Source organism: Coccinella septempunctata, chromosome 7 (genome assembly GCF_907165205.1).
Source record: "Coccinella septempunctata chromosome 7, icCocSept1.1, whole genome shotgun sequence".
Lineage (NCBI taxonomy): Eukaryota > Metazoa > Arthropoda > Insecta > Coleoptera > Coccinellidae > Coccinella > Coccinella septempunctata.
The window spans coordinates 29,420,696-29,448,629 of record NC_058195.1 but is presented as its reverse complement, the minus strand read 5'-3'; the positions used below and the strand labels follow the sequence as shown (position 1 = coordinate 29,448,629).

General features: G+C 37.8%; 2 protein-coding genes across 3 annotated transcripts in view; one reads left to right on the top strand and one right to left on the bottom strand.

Annotated features, from left to right (window-relative positions):
* Positions 1–1,823: 1,823 nt before the first annotated feature.
* LOC123317100 (D-aspartate oxidase) overlaps positions 1,824–27,934 on the bottom strand; it is a 43,070-nt gene continuing 16,959 nt past the window's right edge. For both annotated transcript variants that reach the window (XM_044903472.1, XM_044903473.1), the window contains exons 3-4: positions 7,813–8,115; positions 1,824–2,279 (exon numbers count right to left, since the gene is read on the bottom strand). In XM_044903472.1, the coding sequence (XP_044759407.1) occupies positions 1,890–2,279; positions 7,813–8,115 (693 nt within the window). In that variant the 3' untranslated portion in view covers positions 1,824–1,889. The remainder of the gene's footprint in view (positions 2,280–7,812; positions 8,116–27,934) is intronic.
* LOC123317099 lies at positions 12,196–17,086 on the top strand. The gene is made up of 2 exons (XM_044903471.1): positions 12,196–13,249; positions 16,771–17,086. Exons 1-2 carry the CDS (start codon positions 12,234–12,236, stop codon positions 16,943–16,945), a joined length of 1,191 nt encoding a protein of 396 aa, XP_044759406.1. The 5' UTR covers positions 12,196–12,233; the 3' UTR covers positions 16,946–17,086.

Genomic DNA, 27,934 nt, shown 5'->3' with positions numbered 1-27,934 from the left:
AGTAGCATGGTTTTGTTTGTGGTAAGATCGTTGAATCGAATCTCCTTGTGTTTGTTCAGTATGTTATGGATTCTTTGGAGGGGGGGAAAGCAGGTTGACGTCATATATACGGATTTCTCCAAGGCATTTGATAGGGTGAATCATAGTATCTTGAGGGGGAAGCTATTGGCATTTGGTATCTCGGGCAGATTGCTCAGTTGGTTCATGTCATACTTAGATAGTCGTTCGCAAAGGGTTAAGGTTAGGGCTTCTTTCTCCTTGTCATATGTGATCCGGTCGGGTGTTCCACAGGGCAGTCATCTTGGGCCTTTCCTGTTTCTAATGCACATTAATGACATTAAGACATGTTTCAGATTCGCGAGGTTCCTCCTCTTCGCAGATGACTTGAAGATATTTTTGGTAGTCAACACTTTATTAGATATGCTCAATCTCCAATCCGATCTGGAGAGACTCGAACAGTGGTGCAGGTTAAATGCTGTGTTTATTAACGTTGACAAATGTAAACACATGTCAATATTTAGAAAGGGATGCTATTTCCATTCTCGTTATTCTTCAGGAGGAGAGAAATTGGTTGAGGTTGATGTGGTGAGGGATTTAGGTGTTTTGTATGACTTCAAAATGAGTTTCAGTCTGCATATAGAGGATATTGTTGCTAAGGGATTAAGGTCGCTTGGTTTTGTTTTGAGACATTCCCATGAATTCAGTGGTATCAATACTATAAAACATCTGTATGTAACTTTGGTAAGACCTCATCTTGAGTTCGCATCTTCTGTGTGGTGTCCTTATACTTCACAGACAGTGACAGGATCGAGAGTGTTCAGAATAAATTTCTTCTCAATATTTCTTATAGAATGGGCATTTCTCGATCAAATTTTTCGGCAACTCACATGAGATCTGTACTTCACTTACCAACTTTGAAGACGCGTAGGATTAGGAGCGACGTATTGCTCTTCACTAGGCTTTTAATGGGGAAACTGTCGACGACTGAGCTTCTCTCTCTCTTTGCTTTTCACGTTCCACCCAGAAATACTAGGGGGTCTGCCTTCCTCAGTGTTCCTAATTACAGGCTAAATTACACACGGGCATATCCCATTCCCAGGATTTCAGAACGGGTGAATGTTGCCGGACGACTTGGCATCGACTTTGTAAACTCATCATACTCCGCCATAGTGAGAAATGTTAATTATTGTTTGATTTGAATTAGGTATGTACGATATTTTTGTTGACTTATATTTTTGTTCTTATTTTGTAATTGGTTTAATCCCGTGAATAAATAAATAAATAAATATAGGATTTAAAAAATGTTGGCTGATGTGCACGAACACAAGGCCAGGGGGGATGGGAAGAGAAAAAAATATAACAACCAATGTTGGTTCACATTATGTTGTTTTTTGTTTCATTTCTATCCATGAAATTCTAATATTTTCAGAAAAATACTAACGTCCTCAGTACGTGAGAAAGACGTACGCAAGACGTAAAAAATACCGAATAATCGTCTTCCAAATTAGTTTTCAAGACGTCACCGTAAGACGTCTTCAGGCTGGGACATATTAACGTCACCAAAAGGTCTCACAGACGTCACCAAGTTGGTCACCATACGTCCGAACATGACCAACCGAAGACGTCTTGAAGACTAAAATTTCTACCTGGGACATGTGCTGTATGGGGAATTCGATAGATTACTAATATCCAAATATTGTCTAGTCATGTAGTTTATTGCCGTTTCTTCTCCGCCCTTGTCGCGTACGCGCCTTCAAGTGATAAAGCTAAGGAAAAAAGTTAGTCATCGACATGATCCACTGAAGAGAGATAAAATTTTCATCTTAAATTTTACTATTTTATCCTCTCTCAGGAGTCAACACTAGATTCATTAATTAGGTACAATCATATTACAGTTTACTCTTTTCAGTTAAGGCCCTCCTAACAAGCTGCACAGCGTTAATAGATGTTCCTGGGCAAGTCGTCACACCATATCCTCCATGTCCGTAATTATGAACAATTTTCAATTTCCTTCCATTTGCTATCTTTTCTTCCATTTCAACTCTCACGGGAATTCTATGAGGTCTCAAGCCAACTCTATGTCCGATCAATTTGGCATCCCTTAAGGAGGGTAACATTTTTTCACATCTTTCTCTCATAGACAAATAATCATATTGACTAAATTTCTTATCATAAGATTCATATTGACGGCAACCACCAAGAGTTACGTTATCGAACCCAGGAATTATGTAGGTGTCGTAATCGCCATAGAAAAAGTGTTTTATCCAAGGTGCTTCAACCTGAAAAATTTAAGTGAAGTGAATATAGAAGGTGTATTTAAAGGTGTGGCTTTTTTTAACAAAAGGTAAATTTGGTCAAAATAAAGCTTTTCACCAAGAATCATCTATACAAAAATTTTAAAATGGTAAAATTGAAAGAAAAAATTGAAAATGATTACTGATATAGATCCTTATACAACCCTAATGGCCGTTTGCACCGTTTGTCTAAACAACGATTATATTCTTAAACAACGTTTAATTCCTTAACCGGGTTGCACCGTTCCTAAACGTTGATTATAAGGTCCTTAAACATCGTTTAAACTAAACGCTGAAATTTGCCCGTTTGAAGCTCGATTAAGACATTGATTGAAGTAATACTTCAAATTCGATTGACAACTGTGTTTCCTATTTGTGTTGATATAAAATTCGAATTAATAATTAATGATTTGGAAGACGATATATTACTTGATGATGATCTTGATGCACTTGGCAATATTGAATTTGGATTTCCCAGACGCTTGCTCGGAGAAGAAATTATTTCGAAGAAATGGACAACCTCATTTTATTCAGAAGATTTCGTTTGACGAAAGAAACCGTGTTATTTTTGTTGCCATATATGGAAAATGATCTGGAATTTAATAATTAATTACAATATACAAATATAGATATTTCAGGAATGATAGTGTTGCAGCAATATATCGATTGATAGCTACATTGAGGTTTTATGCTAGTGCTGGTCACTTGGCTTCTGTTGCCAATTTCATAGATGTAGATGTATCGACAGCATCAAGAATTATTGCTAAATTTTCATTAGCAATTGGTAAATTATATTCCGAATTCATTAAAATGCCAAAGATGAGGAAAAAGTGCAAATTCAACAGTCCTTTCACAAGAAGGCTTCTTTTCCTAGGTCCTAGACTAATAAAATGTGTCGATGCTACACATGTTCGCAATTCAAATTCGAAACACAACATCGAAACTCCAAAAGAAATGTTCAAATTTCCCATCTTGACAACAGAAGTTTAGTCATAAAACCTTGACTTCTTTTTCTTTTTAATTTATCTTCTATGATGTGCTTGGCTGAAATTTTGAATTTTTTATGGTGTGAGTGGTGTTGCCAAACCTATCGATGATTAAAGTAAACAACGATTATGATTCCACGGTGCAAACCGTCAACCGCTAAGCAACGTTTAAATATTAAACATCGATTAGTTTAACCATGGTTACCAGCGAAACGGTGCAAACGGGCATAAACATTTGTTATCTGAATTATCGCATAGCAATCGGGTAACACTTATTTCGCGATGACTCAACCATATGGTTTCGTTTAGGATATTGACCCGTTCGATTTTAAGTGGGAATGAAAATGGAAACTTAGTGTGGATTTATGCAGCATCAAGTAACACTTATCACAACAAGAATCACGTAGCAATTACCAAGTAACAAATAGTCTAATGGCCGTTTGCACCGTTTGTCTAAACAACGATTATATTCTTAAACAACGTTCAATTCCATAACCGGGTTGCACCGTTCCTAAACGTTGATTATAGTGCCCTTAAACGTTGTTTAAACTAAACGCAGAAATTTGCTCGATTGAAACGTTGATTGAAGTAATACTTCAAATTCGATTGACAACTGTGTTTTCTATTTGTGTTGATATAAAATTCGAATTAATAATGGATGATTTGGAAGATGAGATATTACTTGATGATGATCTTGATGCACTTGGCAATATCGAATTTGGATTTCCCAGATGTTTTCCCGGTAGAAGAAATTATTCCGAAAGAATGGACCTCACTTTTTTCAGAAGATTTCGTTCAACGAAAGAAACCGTGTTATTTTTTTGCCATATATGGAGAATGATTTGGAATTTAATAAGTAGTTATATTATACATATACAGATATTTCAGGAATTATAGTGTTGACCCAATAAATCAATTGCTACCTACATTGAGGTTTCATGCTAGTGCTGGTCAGCTGGCTTCTGTTGATAAGTTCATAAATGTAGATGTATCGAAAGGATCAAGAATTATTGCTGCAGTTTCATTAGCAATTGATAAATTATATTCCGAATTCATTAAAATGAACAAATATTAGGATATAGTGCAAATTCAACTGTCCTTTCACAAGAAGGTTCTTTTTCCTAGAGTAATAGGATATGTTGATGCTACCCATGTTCGCACTTCAAATTCAAAATACCGAAAATCCAAAAGAAATGTTCAAATTTCCCACTTGACAACAGAAGTTTAGTCAGAAAACCTTGACTTCTTTTTCTTTTTAATTTATCTTCTATGATGTGCTTGGCTGAAATTTTGATTTTTTTTATGCTGTGAGTGGTGTTGCCAAACCTATCGATGATTAAAGCAAACATTATGATTCCACGGCGCAAACCGTCAAATTCTGAGCAACGTTTAAATATTAAACATCGATTAGTTTAACCATGGTTACCAGCGAAACGGTGCAAACGGGCATTAATATTACCATTTATGCAGACCAAATTAACAATTATAACCCAACTTCATATTTTCATAATAAATAAACTGTCATTCCTACAAGAACCCCTGTTATAAATAACTAAACCTAAGATGAATGAATGAAAAATAATACAAATATTAGTTTGTTGATGTTGAAAATAACTCAACGGGGTAAACCCGGATTTGCAAATAAGACGCGTTCCGTGTTCCTCACGGAGTACACTGTGTTGCAAAACTATGACATTTTCTGACATGATTTATCTTGCTGGTGACATGTGATCACCACACTTAATTATAAAGTCTATGGTGGTACGAAAACTTTGGCTGCTTTCGAGTCAGGTGCGCGAAACCCCGGGGCTTGACGCACTGGAGCACAGATTACAGAGTAGAACTGGAGCTTCAAGCTCTTGCTTTGACAGGAACTCCTAATTTTATCTGTCAAATTAACCACGCCCCGCGTACTGGAACATTATAGCTGTATTCGGGTTCGGCTTTCGGACAGTCCGAGAATGGTTCTAGAACTGCGCAGAGGATTTCATACTAGGGCGCAACTGTTTTGCGCAGTTTTAGAACAATTCTCGGACAGTCCAAAAGCCGAACCCGTATACAGCCATTAGTGTTCTGTGACTGGAACGGTCAAAATTCAGAGCGATACGCTCCCGGGGCGATGATATTTTTCATTTCGTGTGAAGCTAATCTACTCGGCTGTGGAATTAATCAATTCAGACCTAAACTGGTTCTATAAAATGGCTTCTCAGGCTGAAGGAGGAGTAGGTAGTTCCTATACATATTTCCGAACAATACTGTCAGTATTCCCAGAGACGATGCCTATTGATCCAGAGTTCTACTGTTATTCGATTACGGGCCAGTAGAATCAGCAATATCGGAACTGTCCCGAGAAGTATCGGGTCGTGGTAGGAGGGGTTTGGTGAGAATTGAAAAACCCTTGAACATGAAAAATAACGGCATAACTCTGGCTTCCTCTGTGTCCGTCAAGGTGCTGGGGCTTGTAACTGCGCTTTGCTGAAATTGTTGTAAATAAAATTAAAACAGCCTATAACTCTCTGAGTCTTATATAATATATTCGTTTCGAAACTGCCTCCCCAATGATATCAGAAGGATGCTCTGTGAATCTCTTGTGTTGTCAAACTTCAACCACTGTCTCAGTATATTTTTCCCATGTCTAGATGGCTCGTAAAGGTACCGAGCACATATATATAGATACAGAACAGCTGGCTGAGACTCATTCATGGTTTACGTAGAAGATATCACATCATGCCTTTCTTGAAAGGCTCCGGTGGGTTGAATATGTCGTTGCGCTACAGACTACATCTGACTTATCTTAGTTTTAAGATTCTCTTCGACAGAATTCGATTCAGACGGGAGGTCCATGGTCTCAAACTACGACATGAATTTCTAGTTTATTGCAATCTTATAGATGGGTACTTTTGTTTCCATTTTCAAATATTTGTTTTTCAATATATCATGTTGTTGTGCGGCTGTTCCTGATGCTTTGATAGCTTGCCTCTAACTTCAGATTCTAGGTCGCGAAAGCTCGAAATTTCGATGCCTAAGTAACGGAATTTCATCTCCTGGTGGATTACCCTGTCAACTTACATCTTATGGGTGTTTTTGATGTGGTCATGCAATTCGTTTTATCGTTAACCCTAGTGATTTTGCGATCGTGTTAAATGTGTGGAGGAGCCTTTGCAGGTCATCCTTATTTTCTGCCACTAATACAGCATCATCAGCATAGCACAAAATTTTCACCTCCCTGCTTTCCATTCGATAATCTATGTTTTTGCGAACTTTGCTTATGATCTCATCCATAATAATGTTGAAGAGTAGTGGGTTCAATGAGTCACCTTGACGTATACCTCTTTCCACGGTTTTGGTTCTGTGAGTTCGTTCTCAACCTTTACCTGTATTCTGTATTTGGTTATTTCGGCAAATATCTTCAATAGTTTTTATGATATTACTAGGTATTTGTCATACAGGAGGTGCACCACATCTTCTAATCTTATCCGATCGAACGCTTTTTCTAGGTCTATGAAGCAAAGGAATGCGGGTTTATTATACTCTATAGATTTTTCTACTATTTGCCTGATGACAAACACCGCTACCGTGCATGATCGCCCAGATCTGAAGCCTTGGTGTTCGTCAAATAGTGTGATTCGTTCATTTATTGAGTTTGTAATCAATCCACCTGATTTTTTCTTTTTTCTTGGTGGGTCTTTATGTTTTCTTTTCGATCCCCACTTGATTCTGAATTTGCCGAAGAGCAGACCATGATCACTTCCAACGTAAGCTGAGTTAAGCACCCTTATATCCAAGATTCCGGAAGCTGGTATAGGTACATTCTCCTCTTTCAAAAATCGTCATAAGAAACTTCTGCTTCTGCTACGTTAGAAATTCAAATCTCAGTTCAGTTCTTGCATTGGAAAAATATATCAAATAATCCTTTCCCTTCGTCCCTCCTACTCCCTCATGAGTAATATATATGTTTCTCGTGTATTCGAAAAATTCCGTTAGTTATGAGATTCCAGCAGATTCCTTAACGGGATATCTGATCAATAACACAAGGGCGTTATTGACTGAAGTAATATAACAATAAAACTATATTTATTTATTTTATTTATTATTGACTCAATGGGCGTTGTCGGATTGTGAGAATGACGTAGAATGTTTTTGGGGGAGCACTTCTTAAGACGGAATTTCAGCTGACTACAGACAGTATATTCTATTCTGTTTGTTAGAATAAAAAAAATTTCTGATGTTGAGTTATAAGGTTTTTAATGTACATATTTTGAATTTCTTAACAATTTACGTGATACTATGGTGAAAGAAACAACTACGCGAAACAAAAAAAAACGAATATCAATTCTGTGTGAAAGGGAAAATAATATTTCCGTATGTATTTGCAATAACTATTCTCAAATGTATTGAGTATGTATTTTTTTTTGTTTACTATTTTCGAAAGAAAATGCGAATTCTTCATTCCATAGTTCTGTAGTGCGACAAATTGCTATATAGTTTCACTTTGTAATTTCGAGTCAGATACATAATTCATATATATTTACCTTCGACACCTGTCCCCTTATGGCAGTCAGGGAACTATCATTACATAAGAACTTTGAACCTAGGCCTGTACAGTTCACAATCACGTCGCATTCTCCAGAAATTTCTGAAAATGCTCGGATCTTTTCGTGTCTGATTGGCACATTTGACATATGAATTTTCTTTTCAGCCCATTTGAGATATTTCGCCGTATCTGTTAAAATGGTGGAAAAATAACTACCGTATTTCCAGTCCCCTAGGCACAATCCCATTTCTTCTTCAGTAGCTTTCCGGTAAACAGGAACCAGTTTTTCCAGATATTTATTCTGAAAGGTAGAAAAATGTCAACGTTTTGAGAACGAAAATGACAGGAATTAGCAGCCCGTTTACCAAAAATTTTTAACTAATATTGAATTGATGTGGCCGACACTTAATGACATTCTATAATCATGCTAAATAATAATAAACAAATGATAGGATTTTCACAAAATGAGTTATTGAACCACAAGACGTGTTTCGCTATGACAATAGCATATTCAGGTGAGTGGAGATGCTGTCGTATAATCTGTTTCGAGTTCTATTTTAATTAGTGTTGCTTTATTTCTCACTCTCTGATTTGAACAGCCCTATAGGCATTGTAGTTTTTGTGCCGATTTTAATACGGTTTTTTCATTATACCAATAGATGTGTTCTATTCACATATTTGAAACGTGGAATTGCCAAAGAAAACCGAAGTTTTCTAGTAGGCGTCTAAGAGACAGTTAGGATGATTTTGAAAGAAGCCGCGTATAGTTTACGAACGTATCAGGTCACAAACACAAGATGTAATATATAATAACTTCATTTCAAGGAATCTTCGTACAAAGATCAAATTAAATTGATGTCACAAAAATACAACTACAAACGCTTTGCAGCTACAAAGTATTCGCTTAGTGAATATGGCTCAATATCAATAAGACAGTTTTTCAGTATTTTTTTGAAAACATTGATGTTATGAAAAATTCTTGAATTATTTGGAAGTGCATTGAATAATTTTTTGCACATGTATGATGGATGTTTTTCTGTTATCGATAATCTGTGAATAGGATGATGTAGGTTTTCTCATCTTGTGTTATAATCATGCTGAGTATTATATACCCCAAACTTTTTTCTGTGCTTGAAAAAAATCAAACAATCAAATATATTTTTCATCAATTGGATGTATTTACCCTTTTTTGTTTACTTTGTAAGCTTTTATTTGATTCTGAAGGGTTTACAAAAAACAATCAATCGTTCACATATATATTACGTTTCGGGCTGTGCCCTTTTTCAAATTTGTAAAATTACATGAAAAAACGAAAACAATTCGTAGATTTATGATTCATTGGAACAAGTAGCTGAGGTTATGTTCCAATCTTTTCTTCTTCTTATGTTGGACTCAAGTTCTTCTCTTCTTTTTGGTGTTGTCAATGATTGTCGAGTATATGCATCTCAGGTTTCTTATGTCCGTTCTGTCATTGATGGAATTGACATCCTGTTTAATATAAATCATTTCGAGGAATTCTCTTGGTTTTCGATTCTTTTCTTTGTCCAATATTTCTGTTTTCCCGAAGTCAAAAGAATGCTGGTTTTCGATGGTGTGTTTGTATAGGGCTGTCGGCGCCTTTGAGTACTTATGTCCCTTCAGTCTGTCCTTTAACATCTGTTGTGTTTGTCCCACATAAACGCCTGCACAGTCATTACATGGTATCCTATATACAACGTGTGAACATTCTTCCTTGGGGGTTGGTGCTTTTAGTCTGGAATATACCTGTTTTACCTGTGAGTGTGGTCTATGTGCTATTTTGATGCTACTGTACGGTCGAAGTATATTTTCGATTTTTTCGGATAATTGTGGAATATATGGTATTGGAATGTATGTTGTCGTTTCCTTCTTTGTTGTCGTATCAAGTGTGTTGTATAATTTATGTGTTCGCTGCTTCAATATCCTTTTGATCTTATTTATCGGGTAATTGTTTTTCGTTAGAAGTGTGATTGTTTTCTCTAGAATTGTTGGTCTATATGTTGGTGATGTTAGCTTTATTGCTCTGTCTATGTAGTTCGTTATAATTGCCCTTTTTTGCCTTTCACTGTGTGCTGAGTTGTAATCCAATATCCTGTCTGTGTTCGTTGGTTTCCTGTATAATTTGGTTTCCAATTTATTGTTATTCCTGATAATGGTGATATCGAGGATATTGATTGAATTGTTTTTCTCCTTTTCTATGGTGAATTATATTCTATTGTGAAATCCATTAAGGTGTGTTAGGATTTCTTGGACTTGTTCATATGTTATTATTAGGCAGTCATCGGCGTATCTTTTAAAGATTGTAATGTCGTAGTTTGAATTGGCCAATATTTCTTCCTCAAGGTATTCGAGTACTAGTTGTGCAATTGTGCTTGCTATTGGGCTACCCATCGCTACTCCATATATTTGTAGATAGAAAACGTTTTTGTATTGGAAGTTACAAGCAGAGACTCTGTCTCTTATCCGAGCTTTCATTAGTATGGGGTGAAGGGGGCTGAGCTCCGTTGGCTATTCACGGCTTCATTTCAATTTAACGGCTTCGTGGTGAACTCGAATTCAGGTCGATTCCGTCTGTGAAGTTTGTGTAGGTTCTATATTTGTTATCGGAATTTTAATTCGTTAAAATTTTCAAAGTTGGTGTTCATCCTCAGTGTCCAGATTTTTGTATCGTTGGTACTGCAGAAAACATCAGGTGAGCTTATTTTTCGTATCTTTTTTCTGATTTTTCTCATAGCGTAGAAAACTTTCGACTTTATACCATAGCTTTATATTAGACCATTTCAGTGAATATTCCTGAATATTTTATTATTTTCAAATTGTTCGATATTTTGAGAAATCTTAGTATAAAACTATGTCGGAAACCTCAGATAATGAGGGTTCCTATATGGAAGCGACCGATGCTGAAGAATTCAGCGACGGCGAACACGAGGAGCTTGTAAAGTTCAGGGGAGAGAATGGGCAGTTGAAAGCTCAAATTGTCAAACTGACTGAAACTGTGTCACAGTTGGTCGGTGAGATGCGCCTCTTGAGAGAGGAAATGACCCGAAATAATATGCCAAAATCCCCCACTTACGCCACAATTACAAAACCGGTAGCGGGTTCCAAAAAAAATACCCTTAAAGGAATTGTTTCACAACCCGAAACAAGGAAAAATGATACAACGTTGGTTGCGAAGGCCCCAAACGCGCCCCCAAATAAACGCGCTCGAAAAGAAAGCTCCTCTTCTGATGAGGAGACCGTCAAGAAGACAACGGGAGTGCCTAAAAGGGATGAAATCCCACCCATCACGATGATGGGTACATCAGATTGGGTAGAGATCTCAAAAGCTCTCTATACCAAGAAATTCAGCTATAACCGGGGTACTGTAGTGAAAGACGGAATCAAGATTATAGCCACAACTGTAGACTACAGAAAAATAACTAAATTCTTCGACCAACTTGGAAAGGAGTATTTCACATACCAGATGGAAGAGGAAAAGAAAATTTACGCCGTCATTAGGCATCTTCCAATAGATGCAGATCTGGAATTAATTAAAAATGACCTGAAATTCCAGGGAATCGATGATGCTGAGGTGTCTAAAATGACATAAAACAAAACGAAAAAGCCGATACCATTATATCTGGTTAAAACCCAAAAGAAGGAGATATTCGACATCCAACGACTCTACAACCTTTGTATTACAGTCGAACCAAAAAAGAAGGCAGAAACTCCAAGCCAATGCTTCAGATGCCAAAGGTACAGACACGCACAAAATAAATGCTCCTTTCCGTGGAGATGTGTGAAGTGTTCGGGAAACCATAGCAGCAAGGATTGTGAACTCACCAGGAAAGGTGAAGAAAGAAACGCTAAATGCGTTTTATTTGGTGAAGAAAGCCATCCAGCAAGCTACAAGAGATGTAGCGAATTTAAGCTGGTGACCAGAAAGAAGATAGCCGGCCAAAAACAGACAGAACAGAAAAAGCCGTCGAATAAAGCAATACCTGCACGAAAAGTTCAGGAAACTGTAAAAACCAAACCTGCAGAACAGGAAAAGAAGAAAGAAACTTCTAAGCCTATGCAGAAGAAAGAAGAACAAAAGAAGACCCAATCAGAACCGACTGTAAATAGTCAACCAGAAAAAAGAACAATATCTGAACCAGCCGATGATCTAGATATCTTCACGGAAAAAATGTTCAACAAGGTTGTTCGAAATTCGAACATTATTCTAAAAAATAATCAAGTTCAATAATATCTGAATTATTCACAAAACTGCGTGTCGTATTCGACGCGAGCCAGAAGACCAGTACCGGAATCAGTTTAAATGATATATTACACACTGGTCCCAAGCTTCAACAGGACTTGATTGATATATTACTGAGATGGCGAAAATACGAAATCGCGTTGACTGCAGATGTGGAAAAAATGTACAGGCAGGTCAAACTACATGAAGATGATCAAACATTCCACACTATTTTATGGAGGTTCAACAAAAATGACCCAATCCAGGAATATCAACTCACGACAGTCACCTACGGAACCGCTCCCGCTGCCTACCTTGCTATAAGAACCATGCACCAATTAGCCATGGATGAATGCGACAAATTCCCGAGAGCTGCGGAACTGATACTTGAAGATTTCTACGTCGATGATTTTCTCTCCGGCGCCCACAATAAAGAAGAGGCACAAAAAATCAGACAAGAAGTTAAAACGCTACTTCTCAAGGGAGGATTCAACATTCGAAAATGGAAAAGCAATCTCACATCAAATGATGATACGTCCTTTCAAGATTTCAACAGCAGAGAGGACATAACCAAAATTCTGGGAATTAAATGGTCACCACAAAATGATAACTTCCAATACACTATTAAACAAACTTCCAATCGAACAAACACAAAAAGACAAGTGCTATCTGAAATTGCTTCAATATTCGATCCATTAGGTCTCATGGCTACAATTGTAATCAAGGCGAAAATAATTATGCAAGACATATGGAAAACTGGTAAAAAATGGGATGAAGCTATTCCTACAGAAATCCAAACAGCGTGGGACAAATTCAAAGAAGAACTGCCAATAATAGAAAACCTGCAACTACCACGATGGTTCCAGTATAATCCAGAGCAGCCCATTGAACTACACGGATTCTGTGTTGCATCGCAAAGAGCCTATGGAGCAGCAATATACACCAAAACAGTCGTGAAGGACAAAACCCAGACAACATTGCTAGTAGCCAAAACAAAAGTTGCACCTGTAAAAAACAAATTAACTATCCCGCAATTGGAACTTTGTGCCGCAACATTATTGGCGAAACTGATGAAACGAACAATTACAGCCCTGAAAATCGCCGACATAAATATTTACACATGGTCAGACTCAAAAGTTGTGTTAGCCTGGTTACAGAGAACTCCGAGTAAGCAAAACGTCTTCATAGTCAACCGAGTCAACGAAGTTCATCGCTTACTAGGTCAAGTTCAATGGAACTACGTGAAATCGGAGGAGAATTCAGCTGATTTACTATCCAGAGGCGCGCTACCAAGTAAACTCCAGAAAAACACATTATGGTGGAATGGACCTGCATGGCTCAAAACATCAAGTAGTGAAATCAAGAGAACTGAAGGGATTCCAAAAGAAATCGTAATGAATAACGAAGAATTTCAAGAACTAACGGTGTTTACCACCAAGACCAATGGACCTCTAGAATTGTTAACAAAATTCTCATCGTGGAAGAAGACAAAACGAGTGATGGCCTATTGCAAAAGGTTCATAGACAATTGCAGATCCAGGAATGCGACCGAGTTACCAAAAAAGCGAGCACCCCCATTCATCACACCGACCGAACTTCAATGGGCAAAAACAACACTCATAAAATTGGTCCAGAATGAACATTTTCAAGAGGAATTAACCAGATTAAACAACAATCTAACTATCAAAAGGACTGATCACCTTAAAAACTTGGACCCCTATATAGACGAAGAGGGAGTGCTTCGTGTTGGAGGTAGACTACAAAACTCATCTCTGAGCTTCAACCAAAGACACCCAATAATTCTACCAACAAAATGCCATCTGACATAATTATCCGAAACGCACACTACGAAACCCTGCATGGAGGAACACAACTGACATTAAGTCAAGTTAGACAAGAATACTGGATACCACATGGAAAAAATAAAATCAAACACATAATAAGGAGTTGTGTTATATGCACTCGATATCGTTCCACTCCATGTGTCCAGAAAATGGGAAATCTACCGAGAGAAAGAGTTAATCCTTCCCACCCATTCACTAATGTTGGGATAGACTATGCCGGCCCGATACAAATGAGATTATCCAGAGGTAGAGGATCCAAATCCTTCAAGGGATACATATCCATTTTCGTCTGTCTCGCAACAAAGGCAATACATCTGGAAGCAGTAAGTGACCTTTCTACAGAAGCATTCATGGCTGCCTTCAGAAGATTCACCTCGCGACGTGGGTTATGCTCTGCAATATTCAGTGACAATGGAACCAATTTCATCGGAGCTAAACGTATACTTGACAAAGAATATCAAGAAGCCATTAATGAAAGTTCAATAGAGAAGGCATTAGCAGAAAAATCGATAAAATGGCACCGCATACCACCTGGCAGCCCTTATTTCGGCGGACTATGGGAAGCTGGCGTAAAATCTACGAAGTTTCACCTACGAAGAATTGTTGGAGACCACAAACTGACCTTTGAAGAAATGAGTACACTCCTATGTCAAATAGAAGCATGCCTCAACTCTCGCCCTCTTATCCCAATCACCGAAAATCCACAAGAATTAGATGTGCTGACGCCTGGACATTTTCTCATAGGAAAATCACTACATTCAATCCCTGAACCAGAGATCAATGAAAAAAATATCACCCTACAAGATAGATGGAGGCTTATACAAAAATGAAACAAGACTTCTGGAAGAAATGGACATCGGAATATCTCTCCAGATTGTAACAAAGGAGCAAATGGACGGATAAAAAAGAAATCATGAAAATAGGAGATATCGTACTAGTCAAACAGGACAACGTTAATCCCAACTATTGGCCCTTGGGAAGAGTGACGCAGTGTCACCCAGGAAACGACGGATTTGTGAGAGTGGCTACGATACGATGCAAAGATGGGAAAGAGATCAGAAGACCTATAACCAAAATCTGCATACTCCTGGTCGAGCAAGAAGAAAGAAGAAACGATAAGACTAACAAAGTCGGACCTTCCTCGAAAAATCGACTGATACAAACATTAATGATGATCACGTTACTATGTGTAGCCAATACTAAAAACGCAATAGCGCACCACACAACTCACAAACTGCCGCCTGGATTCTACGTGGAGCATTTAGGAAAAGCATACATAAGTGGAGGAGAGTTGAAATTATTAACACCGTTTTCTCTTGATCAACTACACTTGGACCGAAACAATCTTAACAGAACAGTTGAAAACTTTCGAGGGTTATGTACTACAGCTTCTCAACTATCGCAGACAAATCACTGTCACGAGTTTCAACACCACATCGCAGAAATGAAGTATGAAAACAACCTACTCATCGACAGCATCCAACATCTATCGACCAGATCCAGGAGAGGAATATTAGGAGAATTAATGACATCCATTTTCGGCGTCAACGATGAAGTCTATCACGATATAGACGACCTTCAGGAAAACCAACAACACCTCATAGAAGTCACCAATCATCAGAGAAAACTACTGATTTCCACGACGAATGACGTGAGGCAGATCGAAGAAAAAATAAGCCAAAAATTAGAACATTTTCGTGTTAAATTCAACAAAGGCATAGCCATCATCAACGAAATGCATCTATGGTACAGAAATGTTGATGAAAACAGCATAAATCTTCAAATCATTCAAAACTACCAACTAGCTGTCAACTATTTGGAAGAAGTCAATAACAAATACACAAGAATCATAAACATATGTCATGGTCAAGGCCACATCACGGATCTACTTTCTCCAAGCGAACTAGCAAAGCTGATCCAGAAGGCTGAAACAACGATTCCATCAGACATGCACATATTACTCAAACCTGTGAGCAGAATGGAAGTCTCCTATGATGCGAATGAACTAAGAATAGTCACCTTCTTCTTCATTATCCAAAGACAAAGTTACGACATAATCAAAGTATTTCCCGTCCCGGTTAAGAAGAGAGAAAACATATTCATAGCACCAAAAGTATCCAATGACTTATTAGCAGTAGAGTACAACAGTCAAAAATACTTCGAAATAGATGAACAGGAAGTCAAGGAAGCCGTAAAACTACGAGAAGGCCTATACATTTATAATCCTGGAATGGTCAAAAACATGGAACAGCATCCGAATTGCATCATCCAAAGCATCTACCAAAAAAATGGGAAATTCGACTGTGAACTCTCCAGCATTCAAGTCCAAGACGTATTATGGAAAGAACTAATGAAACCAAATACGTGGATGTTCATTTCCAACCAACCGTCCACTATATCAAAACTATGCGGAGGAAAACGAGAAGAAATTACCATCAATGGAACTGGCACAATTCACATAGGAGCAGACTGTCTCCTCAGAACGCAAAATATAATCCTTCGAGCGAGGTTCACGAATGAGATGAAATCAACAACGACGTTCAGCAAGCCAATCCCATTGAACTTATGGCAAGGGAACTCGAATCCTTCCAATGAAAATCTCATCGAGCCCGAAACAGCAATGGGCAACATCTCTGCAAATTTAACAAAGATAATTCTGGAAGAAGAGGAACCAAATTCACATATCTGGAGATATTTTTCACACCCTCTCGCTACAACCACCGTGATAGGAATCTCTGCGATAGTCACACTAGCTGTAACGTACCTCTGTATGCGATATATACGTCCACTCCTTCGGAACCGAAGAACTAACAGATCCACCACGGAAATAAATGAAGCAGAAGCCGAAATTCCATTGACCGAAATCACACCGAGTTCAAAACCACGCCAGCAATGTTTCGACCTTGACCAGCTCTACGCCGAGGCGAAAACAGAATTCCAGACGAGAGACCAACTCCGGACGTCAGCACCCATTCATGACCATGCCGAATAAAGCACTCGATCGAGTGTCACACAAGTTAGAAATAGGAAATTGGGAAATAGGACAATAGAAGTAACAGATTGCCAACACTGGAGCTCCAACATCATAGCCTGCAGCATTTCGGCCTTGGGAGTAATGTTCGAAATTCGAACATTATTCTAAAAAATAATCAAGTTCAATAATATCTGAATTATTCACAAAACTGGGTCACGCCGAGCGAGCCGTCGATCTACCGAATTCTGCTGACTGGCTAGAAACAATTGATGCAACCGGGGACTCCGTCAGTGCAGTAATACCAAATATGGCAATGTTATTTCTATCGTCATTATTCAATTTAGTATAAAAGCTTAGACTGTAATTAATAAAATCATCATTCATCTTTAGTTTGATCAATATACCTCTTCGGCAACTGTGGAGTTAAGACATTCCGTTGAACGTTCTGAGTCTGGTCGTTCAGTTGCCCTAAAAACTTCAAGCAAGTGTTGTTTCAACCAAAGAAACAACAAAGGTAATGTTGAAATTTGAAAGAGAAATGGAGAAAAAACTCCAAGCATTATTCAGTAAACTTAATTAATGGACTTTACGGATATTAGGAAGAAATCCCTCAAGATAATCTCGTGGAACATAAATGGGATCAACACTCGGAAAGCCGAGATAGAAGAAATAATATCAGAGAGACAACCTGATATTATAGCCCTATAGGAAACAAGAATAAACCGGAAGAGACGACTGAATTTCATGAATTATGAAACATATAGATGTGACAGAACTACAAACACCGGAGGAGGAGTAGCAATATTAGTGAGAACAGATTTGAAACACTACTTCAAAAGTAGATCCGACGAAACACAAGGAGAAACAGAGACAGTAACGATTGTTGCCGAATTGAATCGTCAAAGAGTCGAAATTACTTCGGCATATAAGCGACCACCAAACAATTTATTGGAAGAGGAGATAAACAACATGTTGGAAGGGACAAACCCGAAAATCTGCATCGGAGATTTCAACTGTAAATCCCCATTATGGAACAGCAGAGCAGAGAATAGAAATGGCAAAAAACTCAACGATTTCGCCGAAAAACAAAATGCCATAGTGATTGGACCAGAGTTACCGACATATCTTGCTTTTTATATAGGAATACCAGATGTAATAGATATCGCGATATCGAAAAATATAACTCAAGAATTCTCTATTGAAACTTTGGAAGATGGAACTTCAAACCACAAACCCGTCGAATTAACAATTGGAAAAGAACAAAGAGAAAAACTGATGGAAATAAGAGAATATACCAATTGGGCTAAATACAGCCATATAATACAATCGGAAATAACAGAAATTCCAACAATAAGCACTCCAGAGGATCTGGAATGTGCGGTTGATAAACTGGAAGAGATTATAAAAGCTTACAAAAAAAGCACGAGAAGAGTGAAGAGACCAGCACTAAGTCATCCGTATGGCGAAAGGCCTAAAGAAGTAAAAGATCTTATACGAGAAAATCGAAGACTCAGAAGAATATATTGGATGAATAAAAATGATCTGAATAGAAGGAACCTCAACCGCCATAGCCAAGTTCTGAAAAATGCCTTGGAAGATCTAAGAACAAGTAGATGGAACAAAAAGGTTCAAGAACTGAATACAATCGATCATTCTGTATGGAGAATGCAAAAAAGCCTACGAGGAGAAAAGACTAAAATTCCACCCCTACACGGAGAAAGGGGAATGGCGTATACTAATACTGATAAGGCAGATGCATTGGCGGACTCGATCGAGCGAGAATCGAGAATAAATTACAGGATAGACGACGATAATGAAGATTTGGAAGAACTGGTTGAAGAAAATGATGAAGAAATGGATGAATTACCAGCGGCTGCTGAAATAGACAAGCCAACATCGCCAAATAAAATCAGGGAAATAATAAGAAGTTTGAAGAAGAGGAAAGCTCCCGGAAGCGATAAAATAACGAATGTTATGTTAAAGAAATTACCTAGATAAGGTATAGCCGCTCTAACAAATATCGCGAACGGAATCATGAGGACAGAACACTACCCAGAAAAATGGAAAACAACGGAAGTCATAGTATTCAATAAACCATTCAAAGAGAAGAAGTTCCCACAAAACTACAGACCGATAAGTCTACTGTTGGCGTTAGGAAAAGTAGTAGAAAGGATTATCGCCACGAGGTTAAATGAGGAAACCGAAAATCTGAAACTGATACCACCAGAACAGTTCGGATTCAGAAGAGGTGCTCTCTTCAACAGAGCAACAATTATTAAGGCTCACAGATTACATTACAGAGGGATTCCAAAATAAACAAGCCACAGGTCTTGTTTTACTAGACGTCGCCAGAGCTTTCGACAGAGTATGGCATGAAGGATTAATATACAGGGTGGCCATTTGAAAACGAAACAAACGAGATTACAGACGAAATAAATTTTTTCGATAGAAATGCTCGGACAGGTCGATTTCTGTTTCGAGGGGGACAACTTAAGATGTAGGTTACGGACGCATAGCGCTTCTACCCTTGCTACTACAACCCTCACCCCCAATTTTTGAATAGGGAAGATGGGGTGAGTGATACCTCATTTGAAAGGTATTTTTATACTGATTTCAGCACAGTAATTGTTTTTTCATTTTATGCATTAGTTCTCGAAATATTCTTAACTAAGTATTTGAAAATGAAGTGGTGTTTTCATGGCACTTGTAGTGTTTTTTTGTGAAAAATCGACATTTTGAGCTTCAAAACAACCATGACTGTGGCTTCCTTCCTCCAATCCACTGACATAGAAATCTTTAATCAAGATGTCGAACAAACAAAGCGTATTGCGAAGGAGCTCAATCTTGCTGAAACTCAATCTAAATTATCTTCGATATAATTTGCAGTATTTACAATAACATGCGGTAACACTTGATCGATAGAAATCTCCAAAAAGTCCAAATATGTACATATCTCTAATCAGATTACCAGGTAAGAAAATCAAATCATTAATGATGCCACAGAAATATTCCAGTCCCAATTCGTGAAACGATTTCCGACTCAATTATGAAGTGTTTTCTCAGTTGGCTTCAATAATGTTTTCATTTTGTTGATTATTGAATTCATATCTTTTTCAAAAAAATGAGAATCGATAATTTTTTATTTATTACGAACAGATCATTAAGTTGGCTTACTGATTAGAGATATGTACGTATTTGGACTTTTTGGAGATTTCTATCGATCAAGTGTTACCGCATGTTATTGGAAATACTGCAAATTATATCGAAGATAATTTAGATTGAGTTTCAGCAAGATTGAGCTCCTTCGCAATACGCTTTGTTTGTTCGACATCTTGATAAAAGATTTCTATGTCAGTGGATTGGAGGAAGGAAGCCACAGTCATGGTTGTTTTGAAGCTCGATTTTTCACAAAAAACACTTCAAGTGCCATGAAAACACCACTTCATTTACAAATACTTAGTTAAGAATATTTCGAGAACTAATGCATAAAATGAAAAAACAATTACTGTGCTGAAATCAGTATAAAAATACCTTTCCAATGAGGTATCACTCACCCCATCTTCCCTATTCAAAAATTGGGGGTGAGGGTTGTAGTAGCAAGGGTTGAAGCGCTATGCGTCCGTAACCTACATCTTAAGTTGTCCCCCTCGAAACAGAAATCGACCTGTCCGAGCATTTCTATCGAAAAAATTTATTTCGTCTGTAATCTCGTCTGTTTCGTTTTCAAATGGCCACCCTGTATAAGATGAGAAGTGCTGGATATTCGATCAAAATATGCAAGTTGATCCGGAATTATCTCAGAAATAGAAGATTCTACGTGAAAGTGGAAGGAGAATGCTCCACAACAAGAGATTTAGAGGCTGGAGTACCCCAAGTGTCAGTGCTTAGGCAACTTCTGTACAACATATACATTCACGATATTCCGAAGAATCCAAGAACCATGCTGACGTTATATGCTGACGACACAGGCATAGCAACTCGACACCGAAACCCAGAAGTAATAGAACGAGTTCTACAAAAGAAACGATTGACGAAACAAATGACTGGTGCATAAAGTGGAAAATCAAGCTCAATGGACAAAAGAGCCAAGCAATATTATTACAGAAGAGAAGACTGCGACCCACAACGAATCTAGAAGTTGACGGCGAAGAAATCGACTGGAAAAATGAAGCCAAATATTTAGGAATAACGCTTGACAAAGGACTTACTTGGAAAAGTCATATCAAATAAGCAATCGATAAAACGAAAGCAGCGATGAATAGACTCTACCCTTTAATAGGAAGAAGAAGCCACATGTTGAAAGAGACAAAATTGAAGATAATCAAAGCGGTTGCTAGGCCTCATAGTACGAGACCTCGATGCAGAATTACTACGTTCATTACGTACAGAGACAAACACACATTTTTACATACATTTATGGATAGGAGAATACACTGATAACACCGCAGCCTGTCAAAAGTGGCCGCAAGTAATTTTAATTAAATTAATGAAGAATTACATGTATATATCGAATAAATATTTGGTATTTCAATCGCTCCAAGCCACAACAACGTTGAGACCAAGATTTTCCAAGTCCTGCAGTGCATTTCGTGAGATGTAGGTTCCATCCGGTTTCACCACCACTATAAAATGTATGTGTGAAATTCCGAACCTCCAACGTATTTCCTAATGTTAATCAATATTCCAAGAGAAATTTCGTTCACTCCGTTTTGAAATAAAATATCATCCACATCATAGCAATGCATGTAAAGAATACTAAAATCCATAGCTGCCGTTGCACACTCGGCCGCAACTACCTCGCAGCCAGGTGTAAGCAGGTAACATTTCGATGTATTTCTACGTTCATGACGTACACGGATGTTTTTGATATCAAATTGAAGCTAATTTTTTTTCGAATAGGATGATATATGGCTGCCTGTGAAAAAATGGCCGTAAGTTAGGTCTGCCATCTGTTAAAATAGCGAGATATTTGCAATAAAGTGAAAGAGATGGCGCGCAACGCCACTTGTTAGATGAGGATGGTGGATGATAATAATAATAATAATAATAATAGTTTATTGATCCTTTTAGACATAACAAGGTATGTATAGGACAAGTCACAGTTGAAAGTTGGAAGTTACTTCAAATATTATCAAAATTATAGTGAAAGTACTCATTAACACTATAATAACACTTTTGCAGAAGTATCTGCTTAACAACTTTCTTAAATTTAATTACATTAAGAGACTTAATATTACGTGGAAGGTGGTTGAATATTTTAATGCATTGATACTTAGGTGACATTTCAAACTTGGTTGTCCTATGTTTGGGTATAGACAATATGACATAATTTCTAGTATTATAGGAATGGAAGCTAGAAAGTTTTACCAGATCATTCTGATTTTCCTTAACAAAAATCAAACACCTAAAAATGAAAATAGAAGCAAGTGGTAATATTCTATTTTCCAAAAAGACTGGTCTACAAGACGATCGTGGTGCAACATTATATATTAAACGCAAAATTCTTTTTTGGAGAATAAAAACTCTATTAGCATCTGTCGAATTTCCCCATAATAAGATATTATATGTTAGGTGGCTAAAAACCAAACTGTAGTAGATATTCATAAGTGAATCCAAGGGAAGTAAAAATCTGATCCGACATAATGCATAATAAGAACTGTACAGTTTTTTACATACTGCATCTATGTGTGCATCCCATTTTAGATGCCTATCGATATTTATGCCAAGAAATTTTATGACGTCCTTTGATGAGATGACAGAGTCTGAATATCGGGCCACAAGGGCAGTGACATTGTCAGAAATTAAAAAATAAATACATTCGGTCTTATTTACATTGATCATGATGGCATTTACATGACACCAATCAACAAAGCACTGAATCAATAAGTCACATAACCTCTGCAGCTCATCCAAGGTATCCGCAGCAACTGCCAAAGAGAAATCATCGGCAAACAAGATAGCTCGAAGTATTTTGTATAGCTGGTTGCGAGTATTGCTTCTATTAATGAACAGTTTCCTCAAATTCTCCGGAAGGTCTTTGATAAACAACAGAAATAAAAGTGGTCCCAGTACAGACCCCTGCGGTACCCCCAGTTTCAGACTATGTGTACTTGAATATGCATCACGAACAGATACAACTCTCCCTTCAAGATAACTTTTAATCCACTCAAGAAATACTCCCCTGTACCCCAAATTATAGCATTTGTCGAGTATAAACTGGAAAGAGATACTGTCAAATGCTTTGGACAGGTCAAAAAATAATCCCGCGACATGCGAACCATTGTCAAGACACTCGTAAACAAATTCAACAAATTCCAGAGCCGCAGATTGAGTTGAGCGACCTGATCTGAAACCGTGCTGTGAAGTAGTAAGCAACTTAAATTTATCCAGGAATTTGATCATCCTATTGAACACTAACCTTTCGAACACCTTAGAAAAACAACTGAGGATTGAGATAGGTCTATAATTACCAACATCGAAAACATTCCCTTTTTTATGCACAGGGATAATAGTAGCCTTTTTGAGACAATTAGGAAAAACTCCAGTCGTAATCGATTTATTGATCAAGTAAGCAAAATGTCGTCCGATAACAGGGCCTATCATTTTAATGATCCGTGCAGAGATAAAGTCTCCACCTGAAGTACTATTTTTAAGAGATTTCAGGATATCTACCACCTCATGCTCCAATACTGGATGGAAGAAAAGTTATTATTCTGAATGCAAGAAGTGGTACATGAAATGGACAACGCATTATTATAATATTGACTGAGGCTTGTCTCCGCAATGGATGTGAAATACCCAGCAAATATCTCTGCCACAGCTTCATCCTTATCAATCAAAATACCATCAACATCAAGTACAATTGATTTATGATCGGCACATTTACGACCAGTCACTGTATTTACCAGGTTCCAAACGGTTCTATTTCTGTTGGTAGATTTTTCGATGAGGTCTCGGTTGTAATCTAATTTAGCGTTTCTCAACAAATTTCTATAAGAATATTTGTCATTTTTATACAAACGATAGACAGATAGGCTTCCGGTATTGACGTGCAACCAATGAAGATTTTGCAGGTCCTTTTTAGTCGTGATAATTTCAGAGGAAACAGGTGCCAGCCGACTTAACTTTTACAAAATTATAATTACGTAATGAATATTATGAAAAAACTTAAAGTATTAAGAGATTTATTTTATAATAAAAAATAATTTATTCATCAAGTACAAATGTAATTAAATCTGAAGAATTTTTTTTCGTGTTTCTTCAAAATGAATCGTCCAGTGTCTTTGGAATAAACTTTGGTGGGACTTATCATCATCGGGTAAGAACCCGATGGTGCGAGATGAGTCTAACTCTCTCTTACTTTATTTCGGATATCTCGCTATTTTAACAGATGGCAGACCTAACTTGCGGGTATTTTTTCACAGGCAGCCATACATCATCCTATTCGAAAAAAAATTAGCTTTAATTTGATATCAAAAACATCCGTGTACGTCATGAACGTAGGAATACATCGAAATGTTACCTGCTTACACCTGGCAGCGAGGTAGTTGCGGCCGAGTGTGCAACGGCAGCTATGGATTTTAGTATTCTTTACATGCATTGCTATGATATGGATGATATTTTATTTTAAAACGGAGTGAACGAAATTTCTCTTGGAATATTGATTAACATCAATTTAATTAAAATTACTTGCGGCCACTTTTGACAGGCTGCGGTGTTATCAGTGTATTCTCCTATCCATAAACGTATGTAAAAATGTGTGTTTGTCTCTGTACGTATTGAACGTACTAATTCTGCAGTGGGATCTCAGACCATCAACTGACTTATGGATCAGTTGCCTGGGGCTCAGTGGCGGCGGAAGGCGTAGGCGACGTGGGCGACGGCCTACGGCCTCGCGGCTTGAGGGGCCTCGCGGGCCGAGGAGCCCCTCGGATCAGGTTTATGCAATAAAAACAGTGAACGTGTCTAAATCTGAGGGTTGTGGGTATATCCAGAAAATTGTTCTGCCATTTTCAAGTTCCACCAACATGTTTGGTATGAGACATATTCCTGTAGCAATCTAAACAAGTTAATTTAAAAGTTCCTTTACTTTACAACATTTGCGTACATTTTCAAACAGTATCAAAAAATATTGATTGGAGTCGAAGAGTTGATTAAGGAGAACCGTTTTGATCTTCAAAATTACTTCAGAAAGGAAGGAATAGCCAAAAGGAAAAGAATGTTCTGTCATGAAAACAGCGATTAACATAAACATTCACTCAAGAAACTCTATGAAATAGACCGACTTTTTAAAAAGCGCCTAGTGTAGAGGTACCGAGCAAAGATTATAATTTTTGGTACCGAGTAATTGCCGGGCTAGGGCCCTCACTGCGAGTCGGTGGTCTGTTGGTTTTCATCAGCGCATCAAAGGTCTCTGCACGTGACAATTTGCATGAATTGCGCTTTGTTTTAGGTAGTGCGAAATTTTGCTCGAAGCGAATAATTTTCGCCCGAGTGACTCAACTGTGGACGCTTACCTTGAGGATCCACTACACCGCTTGTGCTTGACGTCCAACATCGGGTTTCACAAGACTTTAATTGGGTTATCAGCAATTTGACATTAACTCAATTTTCAGAATGAATCCATTAAACTATGAAATTTTTTCATGATTAAATAGGGATGTTAAAAAAAAGCCATTGAGACTCACTAAATTGGCGTATATAGTTCATAATTCTATACGACTATGGTATTAGGTACTTTCGTTTGCATAAAAAGTGTAGCACTTTTCTACACTCGAGTTGATTCACACCAGTGTAGAGGGGGTGTATTTTATCTACACCTAGTCAAAAGGAGGTGTAGATAAACTACACCTACTCTACACTGGTGTAAATCCAATCAGCAAACGAATACTAAAATCGAGTGTAGAAAAGTGCTATACTTTTTATGCAAACGAAGGGACCTATACTGAATGCACATAACAGAATAAGGCTTAGTTCAGATGATAGCGCGTAAACGCGCGATCCACAAACTGCGCGACTAAAGATACAGAGGAGTCAAATATAAATGTTCATATGCGCGTAGACTCCTCTGTATCTTTAGTAGTCCGGTTTCCGGTTCGAATCATCTGAACTAAGCCTTAAGATACAGTGGAGTCTACAGGCGATGTCGCGCGACCATATGAATATTTGTATATAACTCCTCTGAATCTTTAGTCGCGCGGTTTGTGGATCGCGCGTTTACGCACTATCATCTGAACTAAGCCTACTAAATACACTGAGGCCTAGTTCAAAGGATCGCGCGACTCCGGCAACCGTTTACGCGTAATTAATTACGCGCGACTATGTAAACGGTTGACCGAGTTCAACACAATCTTGCACTGTGTATGGATCCATTCACAGGTTGTTGCGCGTTCATTTGAACTAGTCCTCAGTAGTTATTTTGAAATTTTTTAACTAAGCATGATCTAGCATCTCAGTTGGGCCATGACTTGATAATTAATTAGTTCAGTTAAGTGAGTTAGGCTGAAAGTAGAAAATTCTATATTTCTTAAATTTCATTTTTTATTATCAGTCGCTTTCTCATGAAAACGTCCTCAGGCGTCACCAGAGGGCCTCGCAAAATGTATCTTGCCCACATCAAATTAAGGTCTTGCGCCGCCACTGCTGGGGCTTCGCGGCAAAGAGCCACATCAAAAGAATTCAGGCCACTGAAAACAAGCTGCTACGATGTGCAATAGATGCACCTTGGTTTGTCAGGAATAGACACATTTATAGGGACCTAAAATGGGAAACCATAACGGAATTCATGAACAGGAAAGCAGAGAAATTATTCGAAACAGCGAAAAACCATCCGAATCAAGAACTCAGGAGACTAGTGGACTATGACCCAGAGGAAGACAAGAGGAGAATGTGAATTTACCGAAGGAGACCAAGAGATCAATTAAAAAGAGATTAAAATAACAACAGAAACTTATTGAAAAATTCAATAAAGTGTTAATCCAATAGAGGATAAACCCATAAATTCCAGCAAGATAGTGTGCGAGAAGAAAACCGACTAAGAGATGAACGCTTTATAGGCAAATTCCCGGAACCAAAATTCAAGAAGCAATTGAGGGTTTTTAGTGGGTCTCGAGCTCAGGAGAGTGAGAAACCCCACACTTGTTCTTCCTCAGGAGAGGGTGGTTCGTTTGATTTGCAGATTTTCCCCCTGCTACACCAAAAATAATTTTAAAAAAAATCGAAGGATTCTTTGTGATTTTGCTGTCAGGGCTAATACTGGATCGGAAATATAATGGATGGAATAGAGGAAATTAAATATTGCGAAATTATTGTACATTGGATTTTGGGAAATTATTTCAGTCAGCTGGAATATCCTAAGAAAAAAAAACCTCATCTCCACGCTGGATGATTCGTTCTCGGTGGATGACAAAATTTATTCTGGAAACCATTTCCAAAAAAAAAATAATTTCAGAAAAAATAAGCACTTTTTATTACATATATCGAAAAAATGAACCGAAAAATTTTGACCTTCTAATAATATGTTTGTATCATCTACAAAACAAGTAATAGTAACTAAGAGACATTTGATTATTATACACAGATCATTCACATACAGAATGAATAATATGGGGCCCAGTACACTACCCTGAGGTACTCCTGTTTCAATCTTTTTAAACTCTGATTCAGACAACACATCCTCTACTCTAACAGCAACTTTCTAATGGCGACCTCCGAGGTAGGACGCAAACCACCCTTTCACCTCATTACGAACGCCCATTTTTTCAAGTTTTTTAAGTAGATAACCATGATTGAGGCAATCATGTGCTCTTGTTTGATCTATAAATAGGTAAGCCTAAACCGAGTCCATCCCTTTCCAGTATTTTTATTATTTCATGAGTGTATTGCAAAATGGCTGTGATCGGAGACTTACCCCCAAGGTATCCATGTTGTAAATTACTAAATATTTCATTTCTTATGCAAAATTCTACAAGCCTTGAAATAGTTATTTTCCTATCAAGTGCGGAAAGTGATACTTGCCCGCACGAAACTGCCGTTGCCCGAACGATGCGAAGCAGAGTTCGGGTAA